The sequence below is a fragment of the Varanus komodoensis genome, unplaced genomic scaffold (genome assembly GCF_004798865.1).
Source record: "Varanus komodoensis strain SLA01 unplaced genomic scaffold, ASM479886v1 scaffold11, whole genome shotgun sequence".
In the NCBI taxonomy this organism is placed as follows: domain Eukaryota; kingdom Metazoa; phylum Chordata; class Lepidosauria; order Squamata; family Varanidae; genus Varanus; species Varanus komodoensis.
Window position 1 is genome coordinate 6,830,154 of NW_025335317.1, and position 22,696 is coordinate 6,852,849.

The following is a 22,696-nucleotide window of genomic DNA, read 5'->3' on the forward strand; positions in this document are numbered from 1 at the left end:
CAAATGCAATTGCAGAAGAAGCAGGGGTTGGAAAGGTGCAGGGAAGTGGTCTTTTAAGTTTAATTGGGGGGTGGGGGGCAGTTATAGCTTGCTTAAGCTGATGTGCCCAATAATACAGAAGTCCAACAGAGCACTACTTCATTGCAGCATCCCACTAAAGCCAGAACAGTACCATAAGTTTAACACTGGTTGAAATAGGTACCACAGGAAAAAGACATCATACGCATGAAAGAAGGTGGAGCCTAACGGCAGAAATAGCATGTGAGTTCCTTGAAAAGAAAAGAAAAGAAAAGAAAAGAAAAGAAAAGAAAAGAAAAGAAAAGAAAAGGATGAGATATAAACATAAATAAATAGCATGAGGAAGTCAGTTTGGTGTCTACATCACATGGCACCCCGGTGCATCAAACTAGTAAAAAACCCCCACTGGAGACACCCCTCCCCAAGACGTTCATTTTGAATCACCAAAACAGAGTCTTAACATGCAACGTAGCAAAATGGCCACAACCTGTACAAATGCATATCAGAGCAATCTCGTCTCAACTCGTTCTCTATCTAAGGTGTCAGCAATGGATCTTCTCCAGCTTTTTGATGTCCTGCTGCTGGGAACAGCACTGGTACTGTCCTTGCTTTCCGGAACATGCAGAAGTCAAGAAAACACTTGCACTGTGATGGCATGTGGCAACCCCGGACTCAATGGATTACCTGGAAGAGATGGGAAAGATGGTGCCAAAGGAGAGAAGGGAGATCCAGGTATCATCTTCTGGGCCATGTATAGTAGGAGGGATATGAGAAAGGGAGTTCCTCCTGCTATACATGATTGTATAGCAGGAGGAACACAAGCCATGGTGATGGTTTGCAATGACTTCAGTTCTCCACCTGTTGGATATGGCTGCATTGCATTCCCATGTCAAGGTAAGCAAACCTGCACAGTTTCCATGGTGTACAGTCTTTGCCTGGATAAGCTTGACGAATGATCAAGTGGTTCCAAGGCTACCATGGTTTCCACCTTCCCCACTCAGTCCTCCTGCTGTTGGCACATCTCCCATCAACCACACTTGAAATTCGCCTGGTTGATGGAGCAGCTCCTGCAGCTACCACTCTTTCTAGGAGGACTCTGTAGTAACTGCATACTAGGGTTCTGGAAACCATGATGCTGAGTTTGGATGACTGGAACCATGGTGGAGTGTGAAAACCATAGAACTGATCATTGTTTCTTATTGTGATTTCTAAAACCCAAATCTACCATGCTGAAATACTATGACAGAGTTCAGATGACACAGCAGACCATCCTGTGCAAGAAACCACCATGGTTTATTGTGGCTTGTGAACCAACCCGTAATGTAGGACATATCACTTTGATGTAGTCTCCAGATGCAGGTTGACACAGGTTGTCCACCACTGATTTAGAGAAACAATGTTTCCCGCAGAGACACCCACTGTGAGTGGAAGAGTAGGATGTCAAGATGGTTTTTTCTCAGTGGATGTTTGGAGGAACACAGTCGAAGAGAGATTTCTTCTCATTAAACTCTAGGAATTCAAGTGAAAGGCCAACAGGGTTTTCCTGGGAAGGCTGGGCCTCCGGGATCACCTGGGATTCAAGGACCCCCAGGCCAGAAAGGCCAAAAGGGAGATGCCGCAGGTAAGACTTGGATTCTTTCTTGCTGAGTTCTACCTACAGTAGGGTCCTGCTACCTATGATACACAAGTGTGCACAATGCTACCCTGCAGGAGAGGGAACAGATTAAGCAGTATTCACTCCAAACCACTGTGCCTACATCATCCAAAGAACCTGCCTACGCCTTCAGTCCAAGTCAGTGCTAGCAGTTATGACAGCAGGAATGGGTGCTCCAAAAGCATCAGATCCGTTTCCTCGTGCTAGCTCATGACTGATGGGCACACAGAAATTCTTCTAGCACTCTTCTTAGAAAATTGTAGGCAGCATCCATGCAGTCTTGCTCCCCATGCCTGGGGACGCATGGGACCTTCCATGGGCTCATGAAAGTGCCACTTATTTCAACTGGCACCTCCACATGGTTACCATGTCAAGAGCCATTCTGAGTTCAGTGGTTCAGCATCACTGGAAGAGGGATGATTGTGGATATCCTAACATAGTGGTGAGTTCCCAAAAACAGTCTCTCCATGAGAACCTGGCCCAGTGCTTCCTCACAGGCAATCACACAAAGCAGGTGTGGGCAACTTTGGGGAGTCTGGTAGCCCAGTGCAACCCCTCAGACCTGCCTACGAGGGCACACCTTGCTGTTATCACCAATGTTCACACCACAGCACTAGCAAAGCAATCAGCCACTTCCCACCAGAGCTCGGCTGTGCAGTGATAGAGACTGGAATGGGCCTGATTTAATTTTCTTTAGAGATGCATTGGACCTTTTCAGCCTCCATCACTTTGCATTCCTGAGATTTCTCAGCAAACCATCAACTGCTTTGCAACTGTTCCATCATCAGAGTATCACTACTATTCAACAGCATGGCTAGTGAGGGCCACATGCTGCCCTGGGGTATTTGTTGTCCTCCCCTGCAGAGAGATTGCTGGTTGTATCTGAAATTTGGAAACTTTCTGTGGATCATCCTCCATCAGTCAAGCTCAGCTCAAAGAAATAGAATACTTCCAACTCCCCAGGCAGCTTTATCCACTGCTGAACTGCTCTTATAATCTGGTTAAATATTAATCAAGAATGATTGTAAAAACAACTGCAATGAAGACAAGTAACTACAGATAGCACAGAGCAAGGAACTTATATTAGTGTGGGTGAAAATTCTCTGTTTAAAGAAAATTTATGCTTATTTTGTTTCCCTGTTTCCAATTTCCTTCCCCTTAGCCGTTAATGATATTCAAAGGCAAGTAACTGCTTTGGAAAAGAACATTCAGACTCTTCAAGCTGATCTTAGCAAACACAAGAAGGGTGAGCCCAGATGTGTATTTCCAGTGCTTTCCTTTTAACTATATTTTAAGACTTGTGTATGTGTGCGTTTGAGAGAAAAAGAAACAGGTGAACCACATGGTAAGCAGTGTAGAAGTTCTACTATATTGTGTCCATAGCTTATTTCTTAGTCAACAGCCCTCTTCACACACCCACCTAGAAACGTGGAAGCTACTTCCATGTGATGCCATTACACCCTGCAGGGTTCTGTGTGTGAATGATGTAACACCATGAATCAGATGGTGCATTTCATGGAGCTTCCACACACCATGAGCAAGGCCATCTCCCAGAAGAATGGTGCCAGTCTGTCAAAGGAAAGCCAACATGGACCACCCACTCCCATTCAGAGGCCTGGTTTACACATGCCCCTGCAGCATCGGACTGCAACTTCCCTTGCTGATGGATCGCAGGAGAGTTCCTCAAGTAGGTTTGCTCAGCGCCATCGGTCTGCTGAGCATGGCACTGACAAGGGAGAGAAAGAGGAGGCAAGAACAGTGGTGTGAGCAAATGGCTGCGTGTGAATAGGGCAGGATCCATCCCAGGTTAAGTCCCACTTTCCCTGATTTCAGCAGGAATGTTCCACATGTGGTCAACTCTGTGTCATTGAAATCAGAGGCCATTTGGCTAGAACATCTTCATGGGTGATGTGGACCAGCTTTGATATAGATGTCGAGTCCCCGTGAGCTTGATTTCTTTTCAGTGTCTCTCGTCTTAAGTCTTTTTCTTTGGCTCTAGTTTTGTTGATGCAGGGAGCAATGAGTGTTGGTGGGAAAACCTTTGTTTCAACTGGTCAGTATCACACTTTCTCGGGTGGAAAAGTCCTGTGTGAAAAAGCTGGTGGAGCACTTGCCACTCCAAGGAACGTGGCTGAGAACACAGCCTTGAAAGATATTGTGAAGAGAAAGTCAGAGTATGCTTTTCTTGCAATAAATGACATCCAGACAGAGGGTAGATTTGTGTACCTGGATGGAACACCTGTGAATTACAAAAACTGGAACCGTGGGGAGCCAAATGACCTGGATAATGAAGACTGTGCTATACTGCATGAAGATGGACTATGGAACGACATTGACTGTGCACGTAAAGCACTGATAATTTGTGAGATTTAACCTATTTACAAAGAACCCTTAACTACAGGGAACATGTGCCATATTTGGCTGCATGGCTGTCTAGCAGAGGGGCCTTCATCCCTTTTGGATCTGTGGACATATTTGGGAATTGGAGACATGCTGTAAGCTTCAGGATCTCCTGCATTCCCACCGTCTAGCCCTCAGTTTGCAAGAGCCTCCCCAAAGGTGGACTCAGAAGTTTTGCTAAAAGGAAGGGGCAGAGGGGAAATGTCAATCTGGACTCAACTCTTCGCATGGACTGATGGTTCTCCCACCACTCTGGTAGAAGCCTTCTTTGATGTACGCTGTTTTGTAACCAGATAAGTTTCAGTAAAGAACAATGCCTCTAAGTTTTTCTTTTAAGGTTGAAGGGTGAGGGAAAGAAGAAGGTGACCTTCACATGACAGATGCCCTGGTGATTAAGGATCCTGGGCCAGCTCTCAGCTGTCCTGTTTCAAGCCTACCGGCACCTTAGACCCAGATGCACGGCTGTTAATAAAACAAGAGCTCACCTCTCCTCCTCTGCTTCCCCCAGCAAACCGAAGTCAATGGCACAGAGAGAGGAAACAGGGAAATCCAGTTGTGTGACTTGTTTTGGCAAATGTGGGGATGTGGGAATGCTATTTCACCAGCTGCTGTCCAGCCCTCAACTCCCTTCATTCCACCCTGAAGAGGATTTTTTTATAAGCAGAGGACAAATTCATGGCAAATGGATTGACAGCCATGAAAGCTAAATAGAAGCTCCATTTTCAGAAGCAGCTCCAAATGTTAATGGTGGCAGGCAAACCACAATGGAAAACACTTGTTCCGCGTCCTTTAGGGAATGCTGGACTCTTAGAAGATCTCATATTCTTAGAAGTATAGATCACACAGACATATTTAGCACCACCACCATTAAATTCTATGTTCTCAATCAACTTTCCACCTCTTTTGTGCTGAACAATGGAGTACCACATTATTTTCTCCCATAGCTTTCTCCAAAACTGATCTAGCTGACCCAGAAAGGGATGTGTGCAAAACAAGCAAAAGTGAGCAATGCTAAACATGTATATGCTATCTGGTTATAAACTAGCAAGCTGAATGTTCTACTATTGAATGCTCTTCGGTGATTCTATGCAGCTGGACAACTGTCCAAGAGGGATGCTTGAGCTTGGAGTCCTGCACTGAGCAGGGGGTAGGACCCAATGGCCCTCTGGCCCCTTCCAACTCTATGTTTCTAGAATTCTATGTCCCAATATTCACTGAAACCTTGGAAAGTACTCCATCCACAGGCCAGCAGTTCTGATGGAGAATGCGGAACCTTGAAGCATTCAGCTCTTGGGATTAAACTTCCATGAAATGTTTAAGAGCACAATCCGATGCATGTTTAGACAGAAAAAAGGTCCGACAATTCCCAAAATTCCTCCGGCCAACAACATGCAGATAGAGATGAAAGCAGTGCTGTCGTCCAGTGGAAGGACCCCAGCATAACCAACGTCATCTGCTGCATGGTTGAAAAAACTCTTCTGCCATCAACACAGCGAATGCTGATCGAGTGATTGTATTTAAGGTGCCTTTAGGGCTGCACATTAGATTAGATCACATGTCGCTGACTCTTCTGAATGGTGCTTCATGAATCCTAACAAAAACATTTCATTACTGCAAGGAAGCACATTAGCATTGTAGAGGTAGATGATGCTGTAATGATTCCAATAAATAAAACACACAGCTCCAAATTGCATGAAGACAGTTCGGGCAGACAGAAACACTTGCTGGGAAAGACAGCTAGGAAGAGACAAGTTTTTCAGGTCCATTTGAAATCTTGTACTTTTCTGTAAGGGCCAAGTGTACTTTATATGGAAGGAATTCCACAGTCATGAGGGTAAAATCGGGAATTCTGTCTAAACAGCTTTCCCTAAGCCCATGAGAAGTGAGATTTCTAGGCACAGCACTGCATCCATCATACCCATTATTCGATAATCATTTTTCATTTACAAATATGCAATAGAACATGCTTTGAGCAAACTTTGATTCTTTATCTTTAAAGCATAATTGAGCAGAACAACCTTGTAAATGCAGGACACCTTCAAATTGAAGATGCTCCTGTGCCATCCCTGAAAATTGACCACTGTCTTCTGTTAAAGACAAAAAGGGCACCTGTCCACTCCAAGATGCTCCCATTGAGCTGCTCCCAAGGTGTCATGAGCTGGGCGTCCCCTCCCAAATGAGACCAAGCACTTCAGCAATTATTGGAAGAGTCTTTATTCCATACAGCAACAACATACGCACAAGCCTCGAAACACACACTCCAGGTGGAAAGTTGACCCCTCGCTCTGACCCGCTTCACCCAAAGCTCTGTTTATGAACCCCTTGGGGCCGTTCACTGGAGGGGGGCGCACTATGGAAATGGGCTCTCCGACACTCTTCCCATTGAGTTTCTAACTGGTCCAGCCAGCAAGTCTGCCAATGGGCCCTTGTGTCCACATCTCCAGGGGTGTCAAGCTCTCCTCCCAAGAACCCCTCCCCAGCCCGTACCCTGCCATCTTCTTTCCCACCATCTGGAGTGGGAAGGTGCTCAGTGATGGTCCTTGAAGCGCTTGGATCCAGAGCTGCTTGGGCTGGCTCACCGGGAGGGTTTCGGCAGCCGAGGCCTCGCTAGTCTCAACAACTCCCATATCAGAGTGAGAACTCTGAGCCATGGCTGGTTCAGCTCTCCACTCCCCCTCCTCTGAGTCTGAGCCAGCATACCCTCCAGTGCCCTCCATCTCCCATGCACACCCGGGAATCTCACCTGAGTGCGCATGCACAACACAAGGTCCCATTCAGGTAATGTTGCTAGATTATCTCACACCAGAACTTTGGCACAGTGGCTTGACTACCATGGAGTGCTCACCCGATGCAAAGGATTTTGGGTCTCTATTGTGATGGACCCTTCCCACCTTCCCTCTGGTTCTACAACTCAAGGCAATCCTTTAAAAAATGCAATTCCTCTTTATTTAGACTCTGCAGATAACAGAGCAGTTTGAGCTCCAAATAGTCTTCTACCCAAATGGAAAAGAGACCCCTCTGCTCATGTAAATAGTTGAATGCAAACTGGAAACTCTCCCTTGATCCCTCCTTTCCAGGGAAATGTCTGGCTCCACCCTCGAGGGGCTCTCCCTGAGGTCCAGATGGTGCAAACAGCGAAACGCCTCCCAATCGAACAGCTTGCTCTCCCTCCTTTCCTGAAAATCCCCTTCCCTTTTCCAAATGGGTTGATCTCAGACTTGGTCTGAGAAATTTCACCTTGAAGGAGCTGCAGAGGCTTCTCCCACCCACGCTGCTCCCCCTCCTCCTCAAGATCCTCAGATGACTCTCCCAGTCTGCCACATGTGTGAGAGACTGGCCACTCTCCACTGTCTCCTTCTACGGTGCATTCACAAATAAAATCAGTTGGGCTTCAGTGTGCCCCCCAGAAACCCATCGTACCTCAAGCTCCCAAGCAACCATGCATTGTGGGAAACATTCCATACTGAAGGGCAAGCTGTCTTTCAGGGATGTGTGCCTGCCATTGCCATTAAGGAACCCCAAATAAGCCTTCAAAGAATTCTGAGGTTTCCTAGAAGTATCTTCTGAAAATCCCTGCTCTAGGTACTTCCCAATATTTGCATAAGAACTTGATCTGTTTCTACCTTTAATATATTACCTATTACACTATCTCATATTGCATCTAGTTTGTGATAATGGCATTCCTTTCACATAGATCAGGAGGAGAAGAGCAATATTATGCAGGAAGAAATGCAATTTGGGCACTGAAAAATAACAGGGATTAACTGAATGCAAATGGTACATTTTCTGATATATATTATATTTTTCCAAACATTTCTCTGTGTAATTCTGATGAAAGATTATGTCTTTATAGTCAGTAATTGGTGTTTCAGAGGTATAAAAAAGACCATTAAAAGTCTGACAGGGTATTTTGACTGGATATTTATATGAAAAAGCAGATGATACCTGTAAATAAAAAACTGCACTCTGCATTCCATTACAGCACAATATTTTTGAATCTATTCCCCATTTAACAAGTAATGCATTCTGGAGATGCAGCATTGAAGTTTAAATCTATTTAAGCAAAGTTGGAAGCAAATGCAGAGCTTTTTTGGGGTAGAATCTCTCTATGGGCATTGCAGAGAAGCCAAAAAAATATTCCCATTAAGCCAGACCATATTTAGGATAGATCCTGATGTGGCCAAGACACAGCAGTCACATTTCTGGCTTCTAGAATGATGGGGGTGGAAGCCCAGCATGTCTTCACAGCACCAAGTAGAGGAAGGCTGGTCTAATGGCTGCAAAAGGCTTGCAGGGGCCCCATCCTGCCTCTGCTCAGTTAGCATCTATCAGATCGTGCTGTGATGTTATTTAAAGAGAAGTTCTTGACCTTGTTTGCAATGAGTCACACATATCACACATTTGTTTGGGCATATGTGCAGTTGCTTGGTGTTTAGTGGAATGGGTGTCCTGGGGCTCATTTTATTATTTTTCGTCAAAAAAATATCATCAGAGTTGTTGTAGTCGCATCGCAGTTTTTCTTTCATTTCAGCTCTACAGAAATATTTCCAAGGCCTGGCACAAGAATGTTTGTTTCTTCTTATGGTACTGTTTTGTGCTCCCCACTTCGCCAAGGGATGAAAAGTTCCTTCCAGGGGCATTAATTACCTGGTGTCCTACAGAGAGGACATCAATTGATGCCTTCTGTAATATCTGTGGTGCTTCTGTAATATTTCGATTTATTTACAATGTAAAAGCAGAGCACAGTGCCCAAGCATTCTGGTCCGGAGAAGTACATCTGGCAGCATCGGGGGAGAATGGGCAAAACAATGCAATGGCTTCATTCTTTTCAGCCTCAGGTGAAAACCTTTTTATTTTTCCCATCATTTTAACGTTTAGTTGGTTTTAACTGGGGTTTTATCTTGATTTTCTGGATGCTGTGTTCATTTCGTGTTGTTTCATTTTGTTTTGTCTCATCTCATCTCATCTCATTTCATTTCATTTCGTTTCGTTTCGTTTTGTCTCGTTTCATTTCATTTTGTCTCGTTTCATTTCATTTTGTTTCATTTTGTTGTTTGTTCCTTGTAGCAAGTTGTCTCAAGATGCCAGTGGTTGGACAGGGTACAAAAGATTTAAATAAATAAACACACACACACACACACACACACACACACACACACACACGCACAGGGTGCCACACATACAGTTGTGTACACGCACTAATCTCATTCATTAGCCTTGACATTTCAGTAACAGATTCCAAACCCTTGTCTCCTTTCTCTAGCTCAGTGATGGCGAACCTATGGCACACGTGCCCAAAGGGGCACACAAAGCCCTCTCTGTCAGCACACGATCACCCCAGCAACCATGAGCATATTCGGAAAGATTAAGGGTGCCAGGCAACAAAATCATTCATTAGCTATGACTCCCCGAGCTTTCGCATGGCCGATCAGCAAGCTGCCAGGGATTTGCTTGGACTGTGATTTTAGCAGAAGGTAGGAAAGGCAGGAAATACACTCAGATGCCCTTTTCAGGGCCGGCCAAAAGCTGGTGGTCAGTGGAATGTTGCCCCCTTGTGCTGGTGGTCAGCAAATTCAGGTTTTCTTGCAGTGTTGGCACTTTGCGATAAATAAGCGGGTTCTAAGTTGCAGTTTGGGCACTCAGTCTCTAAAAGGTTCACCATCACTGCTCTAGCTCATGTTCGGAGTCTTGGCATGCCATATTTTGGAAGAAACAGGCCCAGTCCCTGCAGAATTGCATCACTTCTTATTTTTTCTGTGCTTTTTAGCTGTCAACTCTTTGTTGATGTTTGCACACTCTACATAAATGGATATATGGAATGTACTGGTGATACATATTGCATCATTTCCTAGATCTTTCTTCCCAAGCCAAGAGCTGCGCATAGGGCATGTCAGAAAGTGATTCCTGGACTCCTTCCTTAGCCCATTGCTTTGTTCTCTGGGAAGAGTTTGGTCCACGGGCACCATGTTAGTCACGCCATCCTCTCAGCTTTTCCTATCTATCGAGAAAGTTGTAGAGACAGTACCATATTAACAAGTCTCTCCTATGATTGTAATACTTAGCATTCTCACTGCACCTTGTTTTAGAAAGGTGGACACTTCTTCCCACTGAAAGATGGCTTCTTTTGCTTGCTTACTCAGATGGCAACAGGCCAGAACAATTTTATACTTGCTTCTGAAGCTAAGAATCCAGAAGAAAAGCAGTGGAGTGAATATTTACTGTGTCTTGCAATGGGGGGGGGGTGAATGTTAAAACTCCAGGGACCTTGTGACAACCGTTTCACCAGAGTACGTGTTCCAGTTGCTTTATAAAGAGCAATGTGGTCTGCCCTGGCAAAACTGCTAATTGCTGATTATTGGCAGGCTGTTCTGTTCAGAAGATGCCAAAAATCTCATGGAGGGTAAGCCAGAGGGCTGCTAATTCACCTTTAATTTTTTCTATTTCTTAGAAAATACTCTCAGCATGACTCAGATGTGTTCTGAACACTTTGTTTCCTGGCCAAACAGTTTTTTTTTTTTCTTTTCCTTATTAATGTGTCTTATATAACACAAAGGTAGGAGGTAACTTTCTTGTCTTATCTGTTACATCTCTATCGAGAGTCCCTGTTGGCCATTTAATTTTGCATTAAATATGCATTGGGAATACTAGCACCAATCAAAACCTACACATACAGCACTAATGGAACTGTGGCAGGGGCTCCAATTAGGTCATTTGCAAAACTGAAGGATTTAGTTTTAGTTTTTTTTTAATTTATTTATACAAAGCTGCTGTGTGTCTCTTGGATAAAGCAGAGCATGAAACCGTGAGCAAGCCTGAAGAACCGTGGTTCTGAGGCTATCACAGCATTGCAAAAGTCAGTTTTCCTCATCCATTGTTGTTAGCAGAGGAATGGAAAATCATCACGTTTTAGAATAAAGTTTAGGTAGCAAGCAGAAAAATCAGTCCAACTGTTTTCTTATGCACACTTTCTTTTCAAACATATTTAATCCTGATGTTATAAATGCTGTCTCTTGCACCAATCAACCTAGCAACTCTTGCTATAAGGCATGTAAGTAGCACCTATGTGGACTTTTTGATTGTGTGGTCACATTCTCATGGGTGTAGTTGGTTGCTTACGTAACTTCCTCCCAAACCTTTAGAACTTTCAACAGCAATGCCGGCATTTGACTCACAGTCAGGAGTGAACAGTCAACCAGTACTGCTGGTGCAAGATTGGTGTCATCTGCTCCAAATGTCCAACCCCACCAGCATCCAAGTCACCATCCTTTGTACATGTGCCCTTGATGGTCACAAGTGGTCACGAGCACCAGCAGCCCCACCAGGCAAAGGCCATGAGGGGGAAGCAAAGTGCCATGGACTAACTACACCCCACCAGAATCAGCTGAAGCCCAGGCAGCGTGACCACCATGCTTCATCCTGGCAGGGGGATCCAGATGGATACCACAGCAGGAAGTCCAGGAGATCCAACAGAGCCTCAGTGTCTCCATTCATTGCCCAATGTGTCATTCAGCAGGGGGATCAAGGCAGTTTTCATTCCAAAGCAGAATGGATCTAAACTAGGGAATTTGCTATCTGAAGATGTCGTGATGGACACAAACTTGGGGAACCAGAGGACCAGACAAATTCATGGAGGATAAGCTGAGCAGCGGTTAAGTAGTCATGAAGGCTTTATCCTGATTGGTACCCAGCATCAGAGGCAGCATGCCTCTCAAGACCAGTTGCTGAGAAATTGTTGCCATTGGAGTCATGTCTTCTTTGTAAGGTTCCCACAACTATCTGGTTGCCATGGTGGGAACAGAATGCTGCACCAGGTTGGTCTTTCACCTGCTCCAGCCTGGCTCCTCTTATGTTCTTATATTCCTAAAAAACACATTTCATAACAGCCTGAAGTTGAGATGGGTGAGATGAGATTTGACCTCTTACAAAATACTGTACTTCCTTACATCTTTATGTGTGCTGAGGTGAGAATGTACCTCACGATTAAGCAAAAGCACAGATATAAAATTTGGCAAATGCTTATCTAAAGTTGTCACAAATGTCTCAATCATGAAGAGTAATGAAGATACAGAGGACAAATAAATCACTTCTCCATGCTGGACTAAGAGACCGAAAATTTTTCTGTTGTATGTGAAATGCTGCCCTGTGGGAAATTCCTAAATAGATGCTCTCTCTGATTTCTTTTCCAGGGCTCATTGGTCTGTTGTCTTCACACCATTTGCTCATTAAGACTTGATATTCAATAAGTAAAAGAAAGCATCTTATTTATCTGATGCAATAAGGAAAAAAAATACAGTTAGTGGAAAGGACTGGGGTTGGGGGGATTATATCTGAAACCTCCCACTTTCTCAACTTCCCTCACCCAAATTTGTCAACCGTGAATAACAGGTCTAAAAATAAATGTATTTTGCTCCACCGGCCGATATCCTCCTTCTGGGAAAGACTGATTGTCTTTCAATTAGCAGGTTTCATTAAGTCTGTAGAAGTTGTGTGAATGACGCAGACTGGTAGAACAAGCGATTACAGGAACTCCCAGGTGCTAGGACAAGGCAACTAATCAGGAGCTAGCCAAGAGAACATGTTGTTCAAAATCGCATGAGTGGAGGAACAAGGTGGGGTGAGGGAATAAGAGTTCTTCAAAGCAAAAGGCACTGCTGGTCACTGAAGAGGCTTTCTGATTTAACATTAACAAACAGATCCAGATTTGCTTGCAGGACAACTCCAGATATGGAGGAGACATGGTCAGTCATGGGGACCCATAAACCAGGAACCCCAGTAGGTCCTCTTCCTTGTGAATCTACCTTCTCACCAGTGTTATCACCAACTGTTAATGCTCCTCAGCCCCTTTCTCTTCCTAGCTACCTCCTGCTTGCTTGACAGGAAGAAAACCAGTGAGAAATAAGATGGAAATGCCTTCTTCTCCTTCTTCTTGGCACCCGAGAGTGCCTGGGTCAGAGACAGAAGCAGGGGTTGCAATGGTGGGAAAGAGAGACAAATTCCTGCAGAGGTCAAGGAACAAAGGTTCAATCTGGATGCCAGGAAGTACTTCCTGACAGTTGGGACCCCGAGGGTGTGGAATGGGCTCCCATGGGAGGTGGCAGTGGTGAGGGTGTTCAAAGATAAGCTGGGCATGTACATGGTAGGCATGTCATAAGTGGAGCTGGCTGGAGCCAGGGGTCAGACTAGATGGCCCAGGAGACCCCTTCTGACTTGCTCTGTTTCTAGGGATTCTTGCTAGGATGCCTGCTGGAATGTGGGGGCTTAAACACAATTATCCTTGATGCTGGTCCTGTCTGAACAGATCAGAAAAGCCCTTAGTTTCATGCAGTGAGATTCATCAGCATCTTGAGGCACAGTCCTTGCCATAGAACCTCCTGAGGAGAGGACTGTTCCCAGCAGAAGGACAAGTTGGTGGAATAGCTCTGTCGCTCTTGGTGTCAAACTGCATCACCTGTAAACCTAGGTGCTGATTAGGGAAGGAAATGAAGATGGTATGGTAGGCTTCAAACACATAGACACATTACAATTAATTTGAATACATTAATGTGCATTAAAATAAAATAACTCTGAGATAAACCCCTTGAGGGACCTAGGAGTATGCAAGCCAAGTTTCAGCAGCCAGACCCAAATGTAGGGGAGCAGTCCCATTGCCTCTTTCTGTACCTCTGTTCTCCCCCCCCCCATGCCACCCCCATTTGCTTCTCTCATTCCACTGCCCAGCTCAGCAGGCTGCCAGGAGAGGGACAGATTGTTCTTGCTGGGGTCTGAATTGATTGCACTCAGCAGTCTTTTCAAATTAGGCGTAGGGGAGCTCAAAAATGGACCGCAGCTCTGCCTGCAGGTTGCTAACTCTTGCAGTGGTAAAAACAAAACACAAAAATAAAGTACCAGTTTTAAGGCTGAACGACTATATGGAGGGACTGCAGGTGGCGCAGTGGTTTAAACCGCAGTGCTGCTGGGTGGTTGATGGAAAGGTCGCCAGTTCTAATCTGCACAATGGGGTGAGTTCCCATTGCTCCGTCCCAGTTCCTGCCAACCTTGCAGTTCGAAAGCATGCAGATGCAAGTAGATAAAAAGGTGCCACTTCGGTGGGCAGGTAGCAGTGTTCCGTGCACTTTGGTGTTCAGTCATGCCGGCCACATGACCACGGAGACTGTCTGTGGACAAACGCTGGCTCCCTTGGCTAGGAAACAGAGATGAGCACCACCCCCTAGAGTCAGGCTTGACTGGTCGTAACATCAAGGGGAAACATTTACCTTTACTATATGGAACTGAAAAGACTTACTGATCACCTCTTAACATCCAGATTTGCCAAGATGTACTCGCACCCTGATGCACCCTGAGGCACTCTTGTCCCTGAAATGGATCCAGAACTTACCAGGATCCATTGGATGTCTGGATGTCCATTCTGTTTAACCTTCTGTGCCAAGAGAAGATAAACTTCCACCGCAAAATGTCCGTCAAGTGTCCCCTTTGTGTTTGACTGACCAGGAGTGGTTCTCAGTTCTTCCTGGCAGCCAACATGGTGTTCTTTTGACTCATAACTTTGCTGAGGGCATTGGCTTTCTAAAACTGGCAATGCATTTGAATTGTCACATCTTCTCACTCTGTGGGATGGTTTTAAATGCTAATTGTCCACAGTATGACATGGTTACATTAACTGCCTTAGGAAAACATTTGCATCTATCAGATTACTTGGTACTAAACCAAGCCCTTCTCATTCTTCCCAAATCCATCCAGTGAACCACTGATTCTGAAGTTCATTATGCACCCAGATCACTTGGGGCTGCCTGGAGCATGACGGGAGTTTCTTCCCCATGTCCAGATTCATGTCAGTTTGGTCAGAATTGTAGAAAGGACCATGGCCAGGACTGCAAACTCAGCAGAAAGAGGGGGTAATGCAGTGGCAAGGGGCTTGAAGCAGTGGAACAGAAATAACAGCATGGGTGAATTTAGTGCGTTCCAATGCATAAATACCCTCTTTTCCTTTAGAAAGCTTGGATATTACCCATCACCTAAGTTAGGATAGGAAGTATGTTTAAATATTCCCCCGAAGAAAACATTTCCTGCAATGTTTGTGGTTTCTTTTTCTTTTGGAGGGAGCTTTTATGCAGGGGAGGTATTTAAAGATGCGTCTTCCCACCTGTAGCCTGACATGGTGCCGTTCCTGCCAGCCAGCTCAGGAGTCTACTGTCCTACCCCTACATAGACCAGCCCCAAGGAATCGCCTTGGTTGAGGCCAGAACTGCACTGGGAGCATTCCAGAACAATATATGCTCAGAGACCCTTGAGGCCCCTGAAGGAATGCTGTTGCTCAGCACTTAACTATTCCATCTGGCAGGCTGTGTAACTTTTGTTAATTGGCCTGGCCAGGTGCACATGCTACGAGCTTGCCTTTTGCATGTCACCGGTCACAAAGCAGTACCACACATTAGCTCTCCTGCTCCAACCTCAGCAAATCTGCAGGTTTTTCGCATGCAGCAGAATGAGGCTGCAATGAGGTGACCAAGGGCCCTGGGAAGGGACTTCCCTGCCACCCATTGTAGACTGTGCCTGTCCCAGGAGGTAAGGATGGGTGGAATGGTTGATAGTGCAAACCAAGAATTCTGCAAAGAATAGTGGGAACAAAGCCTTCCCATCCTTGGAGCAATGCACTTTTTGTCATGTGTAAACTTTTCTTATCTTGAATAAGAATCCAGTCACTTGCAATTAACTCTCATCAACTTCATTCATGTGGATTTCCCCCAACTTTGTGGGAAGAATTCCTTGGTATTTACGCTAAGTGGAAACAGAGTATCATGGGGTCCTTCAACCATCTGAAGTGTTTGCCAACCAAATGGAGTCCAAATGGAAAGCAAATGTTTATTCAAACCCAAACTTACATCTGTGTTCAGAAGTGTACATGAATTTCCACTGAACTATGAACCCACCTATGCAACAGCTCTATATAAATCAGAAAATTTGAAACGCTTCTTTACTGTCACAGTGGAACAGAAAGGTAAGTTACACTCAGAAATTATGACATGACTTAAATTCGCATTTCCCTTTCGGCTTGACCATCAGAAACTTTTACTGTTTTATTTTATTTTTATACTGCCCAATAGCTGAGGTTCTTCACTGTTGAGAGATTTCTGTTCAGCAACTTAAACTGACATGATTCCAGTTAGTATTTTTGATGTTGGTATTGAATAGTATGATATTTTAACTTCATTTCTTTCCCCATGGACATTATGCCCAAGATGAGCATAATAAGAGCAACTGCCCTTCAACAAGCAAAACAAAGCCATATTTAACATTTGGAATGTCACTACTAAGAACCAACTAGATTCAATGTATTTTGATGGGCAATCTGATTCATTTCATTCCAGGGATAATCCTGTCCCTCTTAAATGCATTTTTTGTGTACAGCGAGTCAGAAATGAGGCCCTTGCAGAAATTGCTTCTTGTAGTTGCAACAGTCGCTGTGTTTTGCCTGCCCTGCCTTGGAGAAGAGAAATGTGCCGGAGTTCCGGGAATCCCCGGGACCCCAGGGGCGAACGGCTTGCCTGGAAGAGATGGACGGGACGGCATGAAAGGGGACCCAGGACCTCCAGGTATTCCTTCAATATACAGTGGTGCGAAACTTCTAATAAGCTCCAGGATCAAGAACTGCTGGAACTGAACTAGTGTTGAGCCTTCTCAAAGTGCCAGATTGGGAATTGGTTCCTGCCATTGCTTGAACCATGGAGGCAGAGGAAAGCAAGCATCCTTCTCCTTTGTGATGGGCTGCTTGGATGCTAACTTTTAAAATTCATAGGGGCATGAATTAGATAAAAATGTGGTATGAGTAGAGCTTGTGGGTTCTATTAGGCCTGTTTACCTGATACACCGTGAGTAACCCAGCAAGATGAATGCCGTCCACCAGCCTTGGACTACAGCTACCATAGGTCTGGTACTCTCCCTGAGCTGGCTGCTTGCTTGGAACTACCAAAAACAGGGAAGCTACCAAACCCATGCCAGGCCACATGGCAGAGCTGGTCGTCCTTGTTCGGATGGCGGGTCACAGATTGTCTTGTCAGGACCTGCAGTTGTCAGTAAGCTGTGATCCTTGTTGAACTACAATATGGTGGTGTTTACACTGCATTTATATCTGGCTCTTTTGAAGCCTGCAATGGACCCAAGTCCTCCTCCACTCCGATTCACCATCACAACAAAAATATGTGAGGTGGGTTAGCCGAAAGGAAGTGACTGGCCCAACTCAGTGAGCTTCATCCAAGTGAGTACTAGAACTTGGATCTCCCAGGGCTCCAGCCCATCATTCTAACCACCACCCAAGGCCAGTAGGGTTGGACCAGTTCTAGCTACACCCCTACCTTGTTCACAGATAGATCTTTTTCTGATTTCATTCCACAAAACTCCAAGTGTGCAAGACACCTGCTTAGACTGGAACTGCTGCACACTTGGCAGGAAGGTCTAAAGCCCCACACATGCCTGGGGGATCTTCACTTTAAAAAAACACTTAATTTAAGAGGAGGATTTCTAGGACCAAACCAGAAATGCCTGGTAGCAGCTGTAAGACTTGCAATCTGCAACTCTTCTTGCTGTATAAGGAACCTGATCTGAAAAGGGTCATGCACACTTACTCCAGATTTTATTTACACACACACACACACACATACACACACTTTGGTTATGCCCAATGCACATAACACCATAAAATGCCAGTTGTAGAAGCATGTTGGCTGTGCCAAAACAGGATACAAATGAACATTCTTCAACTTTTCCAGTGCAGCTCACACAAGCATTTCTTTTTCACTGGCATCTTTCCCCATACATCGACATTTTATCTGAGAATTAAGCTAGAATTCTCCAGGAGTGAACCTTTATGTGTTACATGATATGTGAGTGTGAGAAGGAATTCTGGAGGACTGAGTGTTTGCAGCCACCAGTAGGAAGCTTGGTGGCTGCAATTTATGAGCCTGGGGAGTATGGATTGAAAGAATTAAAGTACCTAGAAAAATGGGAAGGGAAGAAGAAACTGGGTATTTGAACAGATGAAGTATCCATGGCAGTTTCATTAAGAGATTGCTCTGGGTGCTTCCAGACAGACAGTTGCTTGCACTACTGATCCAAGGGCAACCATACTGTCTTTTTTTCCTTCATTTACTTTTGGTTGGTAAGAAATACGATGGAAAACATAGGAGGGTTACAGTGGAAGGTGATATGTGAGCCACTTGCAAAATTTCTCTGGTACAATGTTGCAGTATTTTGTAGAACTATAGAACTGAACTTCATGAGCAAGAATAGAAAGGTGCTTTGGAAGTCATCATCAGTTGCTTGTTTCATGCGCCCAAAATAAGTAAGAAGCAGAAGTGCCCAGTGGTGTGACTAATTGATGCTGACACACTAAATGTGTTGGCTGTCGTGTATTCCTGTTTTGAAGTCAGCTGAGAAGTTTTCTACCATTTCAGTGTGTAGAGTACACTCAGATGTTTGCTCCTGCCCCATTCCCTTGAGAGGAAGGTTTGTTTCTGGTGCACAATTCCAAAGATTCTGATTTACAATGTAAGTTATTCAGGGTTGCTATGTAATCCACTCGCTTGAAGGTCACTCCGAACTTCTCCGAGAGTGTAGCATTGAAAAGAGTGTTCCGAATTCTGTATTCTCCCATTTCCTTCTAGGTCCTATGGGCCCCCCTAATGGCCTACCAGGTGCTCCTGGAAGAGATGGACTTCCTGGTCCAGAAGGACCCAAAGGTGCCCCAGGAGAGAAAGGAGAGAGGGGGCCGCCTGGCCCAGAAGGTGAGACTACTCAGCTGCCGTGTAGTTCAGCCCAGGGAGCAGCTTCTTTGCATGTCATTTACCCACCACTGAGGAAAGCATCCAGGCAGCAAGTTAGAAACATAGAAACAGAGTGAGTCAGAAGGGGGCCTCACGGGCCATCTAGTCTGACCCCCGGCTCCAGCCGGCTCAGCTCATGACATGCCCACCATGTGCATGTCCAGCCTATCTTTGAACACCCTCACCGTTTTCGCCATGCAAATTGTTCTCTTTTCTTTTTTCACTTTCAACAATGGCCACTAGCATAGACAGCCTTCTAATCACATATACATATACATATATATGTTACTAATATTATATCATTGGCACTCAGCACTGATTCAGTTACCTCACATTGCATCAGAGATACAGTCTGAGCATTATAGAGGGAACCTTCTAGCAAAAAACAAAAAAAGAGAAAGGTGTGCTTTAATTTTGATACTCTGGGAATAAATGCTACTCCAGAGGTGATCTTTCCCAATAGTTACTGCTGAAGGCCAAACAGTGGGCAAATATTTTTAGTAGAAATGTGGGATATAGAAAAAAACAAACTCCCTATCAGAAACAAAACATGAACAAATTTACACCGAAGAACAGTTCAGCTCAATCCTTTTTTTGACTATGCACAGGCCTTGCTGCATTTCTTGATCCTGAATTCCAGGAGGCCCTCAAACATCTGCAGCAAAGGATCGCACGTCTTGAAGGAGGTAAGCTCTCTGCTTTTACTCTCCATGGAGGTGCAGTCTTCCCAGCCTTCAAAGCCCTTTGGCTATGTGTTGTACCTTGAAACATGAAGGAGAGAGGCCGGGATCACCAGGTTGCTTCATAATGTGGCTGTTCCTGTCTAGGTCCCCTTTGCCCCCCAGAACTCCCCCAGAGCCCTTCCCAAGGTTGCATTTGCAACCTCGGAGCAGCAGGGGGGTAGCACAGATCTTTCCATGGCAGCTTTGAGGAGGGAGGAGGCCTTCCAAGGGAGAATCTCCACTGTCAGAAACAGGATCCTGAAATATCCTGCAACTGTCCAGACGCTTTTCAGCAGCCTCATGGCAAGTGTACGTATAGAATCATCCTGAGTGTTGCTAGGAGTGCCCAGATGGTAGAAAAAGAGATGGTAGAAGTGGTAGAAAAGCATGGGAGTCCTACAGATTGAAGGTGATGTCTGTCCCCTCGTAAAATTCCACAAAAGAGGCACGGTAGTGGAGAGCTAAAAGCCTCATCATCTTGTTTGGAGAGCTTTCCCTGCAGACAAAGGGGGTTGCAAATGGTTTGAAGGAGGCCTCCCTTACCATGGCGACCATACATTGTGATCTCTCTGGTCCCTCCAGTCAGACGGGCTTTGCAGCCTTTCAAACCATGCAAAAACCTGTTGAGTAAATGTAAAAGTAAGAAGAAACAAGCAGCAATTATTGCCTGTCTCCATGATATTTTTTGAATGGAAGTATGACAAATACGTATTTTTTAACCAAATAACACTTGCAACATAAAACTTTCAAAAGGAAAGAGCATTTCCTTTTAATCACATGGTATCTTATAGGAATTTATCCTTCTGAAATAAGGAAACATCCCATGTTTGGGAGAATTGTGATGCAACACGCAAGGGATCTGTGAAGGCCTTGAGCTTTCTGAAAGCTGATCAGAACAGAACTGGTCCACATGTCTCAAGCTAATGCACGCATGAGAATTTAGCTAGTATTCCCCGGGATTTCAACACAGTCCATATCGAAATATACCTTGACGCTCTGAAAGAAAGTATACTTAAAAGAAAAACTCGCAGAGCAATGCAGAAATGTGATGGAACCGATTTATGGGTGACATGACATTTATCTGAATGTGACTTGGATCAGAAATGGATGAATGCACAGTTTCCTGGCTTTCACATTGCATTTCTATCAGTTGATGGCTTCAAAACCAAAAAATACTATGTGCTAATCTCAGTTCTAGTAATGCAACACAGATAACCATGTGTTTTCTTTTTTGGCAGTTCTCCTTTTGAAAGGACTGATAAGTAAAGCAGAGAGCAAAATATTTGCTACTGATACAAATGCAGTTAATTTTCAAACCACGCTCCAAACTTGTCAGAATTCTGGAGGATCCATTGCAAAACCCATGAACCAAAAGGAGAATGATGCTGTCTGGGCAATTGTGAAGGAGAACAACCAGTATGCCTACCTGGGAATTCAGGAAAGTCCAGTGCCAGGGCAGTTTGAGTATCTGGATGGGATGGCTGTGAATTATACAAACTGGCGTCAGTATGAGCCCAATGGCAACGGAGCAGAAAACTGTGTTGAGATGCACACCGATGGGCTTTGGAATGACAAGAATTGTAACCAGTATCGTCTCACTGTCTGTGAATTTTAAGCACATCTCTCCAAATGCACAGCCAAATGGAAACCATGTAACCACTGTGGCCTTTGGGAATTGTTCTCCGAAGGGACCCAGGATATTTGTCCGAAACATCTCTCTTGTTCCCAGGGGTTCTGAGAGTAGCGATGGAAACACAGCAGAATCTGTTTCTTATCTCCTGTAATGGGCAGAATCCTAGCTGTAAATTGAAGAAGAAAATAATTTCTAGGGTTCTCGATAATTATAATAGATTTAAATGATGTTGTGTGGATTATTACAGCTACATCCGCCTGCTGCATTAAAATTAATTAACCCAGTTGGTATGATTAAATTTGTTCAACATTAGAGTTAAAACTATGCAGAAATGTGAATCTCGTGTGAATATTCAAGTATTATGAAAGGGAATGTGAAGCTATGGGCAGCTCTTTGTGATTCCTGCATGAATTTTGGCTTTTAGAATAATGGTCTGTTTGGCAATATTCCAGCGTCAATCACAAAGAAATAACCTCTGAATGTAAATGCTGACATTTCAGTGAAATATCCTATCTCTGCTAGACAAAAGAAGTGTTGAGCAGGACTCAGTTATGCCCATGCACTGTAGACAGGTGAGTTTCAACAAACCATGGTATACAAGGGACTGACAGACCATAGCCACGGAAACCCTTTGACTGGCGGTTACACAACCCCTGCCTAAGCTGCATCCTGCATCAACATTGTTAGAAGGGCTAGAGAGCCAAACCATGTAATCTCTGGACTCCAGTCTGGAGCTGAGAAAGGGTTAGCAAGCCAGGAAGAAGGCTATGCCCTAAGATGCTAACTTTCTCCATGCAGGGAGTTGTATTTCTTTCTTTTTTTTAATTTAAAACTTTTTTAGATCATCCCTTACCATAGTCTCAGGATGGTTTAACAGTAAGAGAAAAATAAAGTAAAATGGCATCCTATTCGAATTCTTAACCAGTCAACAATAAAATCCATATGAAAACGTCATATCTTAAAACATTGGGAAAATAAAAAGTTTTATCCTGCTGCAAAGAATAAAATGACAGCACCAGGCGAACCACTCTGGGGAGCGCGTTCCACAGTTGGGGTGCCACCACAGAGAAGGCCCTCCTCCAGATAGTCACCCTCCTAATCTCCAAGGAGGGCTCCTGGAGAAGGGCCTCTGCCCCAGGCCTTATGGGGCAGGCAGGCACCTATGGAAGGAAACGCTTCTTTATTTTTAACATGATGAATGTACTTAACGATGTGATTCTCCCACCTTCATCCTGACTTGGTGCACTTGATTTCGTTCCTTGAATCCGCTCCTTGGACTGAAGTGGCCCAAAGAGTTGTAGCTTTCTTGTTGTTCACTCTATGTGTAATGGCACCTTTGAAGGTGACAGCCCTAGTCTTAGACAATCATATGTGCAAGTGGGAAGGATGGTGTACAGATACAACTGGAGATGTGTTGAAAGAGTTTCCCTGCAGCTGATCACCACTTCTCAAT

The 22,696-nt window shown here is 44.6% G+C and overlaps 2 protein-coding genes across 3 annotated transcripts in view; both read left to right on the top strand.

Moving 5' to 3' along the window:
• LOC123018340 (pulmonary surfactant-associated protein A-like) overlaps positions 1-22,696 on the top strand; it is a 36,629-nt gene that overhangs the window by 2,361 nt on the left and 11,572 nt on the right. Inside the window, exons 2-5 of one of the 2 annotated variants that reach the window (XM_044420322.1) lie at positions 558-750; positions 1,532-1,639; positions 2,835-2,918; positions 3,672-3,725. In XM_044420322.1, coding sequence (XP_044276257.1) covers positions 567-750; positions 1,532-1,639; positions 2,835-2,918; positions 3,672-3,725 — 430 coding nt within the window. In that variant the 5' untranslated portion in view covers positions 558-566. The remainder of the gene's footprint in view (positions 1-557; positions 751-1,531; positions 1,640-2,834; positions 2,919-3,671; positions 3,726-22,696) is intronic. The other variant, XM_044420323.1, reaches the window with a different exon arrangement.
• Positions 16,484-21,526, top strand: LOC123018341 (pulmonary surfactant-associated protein A-like). Its single transcript, XM_044420324.1, has 4 exons — positions 16,484-16,662; positions 18,730-18,849; positions 19,497-19,574; positions 20,849-21,526. Exons 1-4 carry the CDS (start codon positions 16,488-16,490, stop codon positions 21,223-21,225), a joined length of 750 nt encoding a protein of 249 aa, XP_044276259.1. The 5' UTR covers positions 16,484-16,487; the 3' UTR covers positions 21,226-21,526.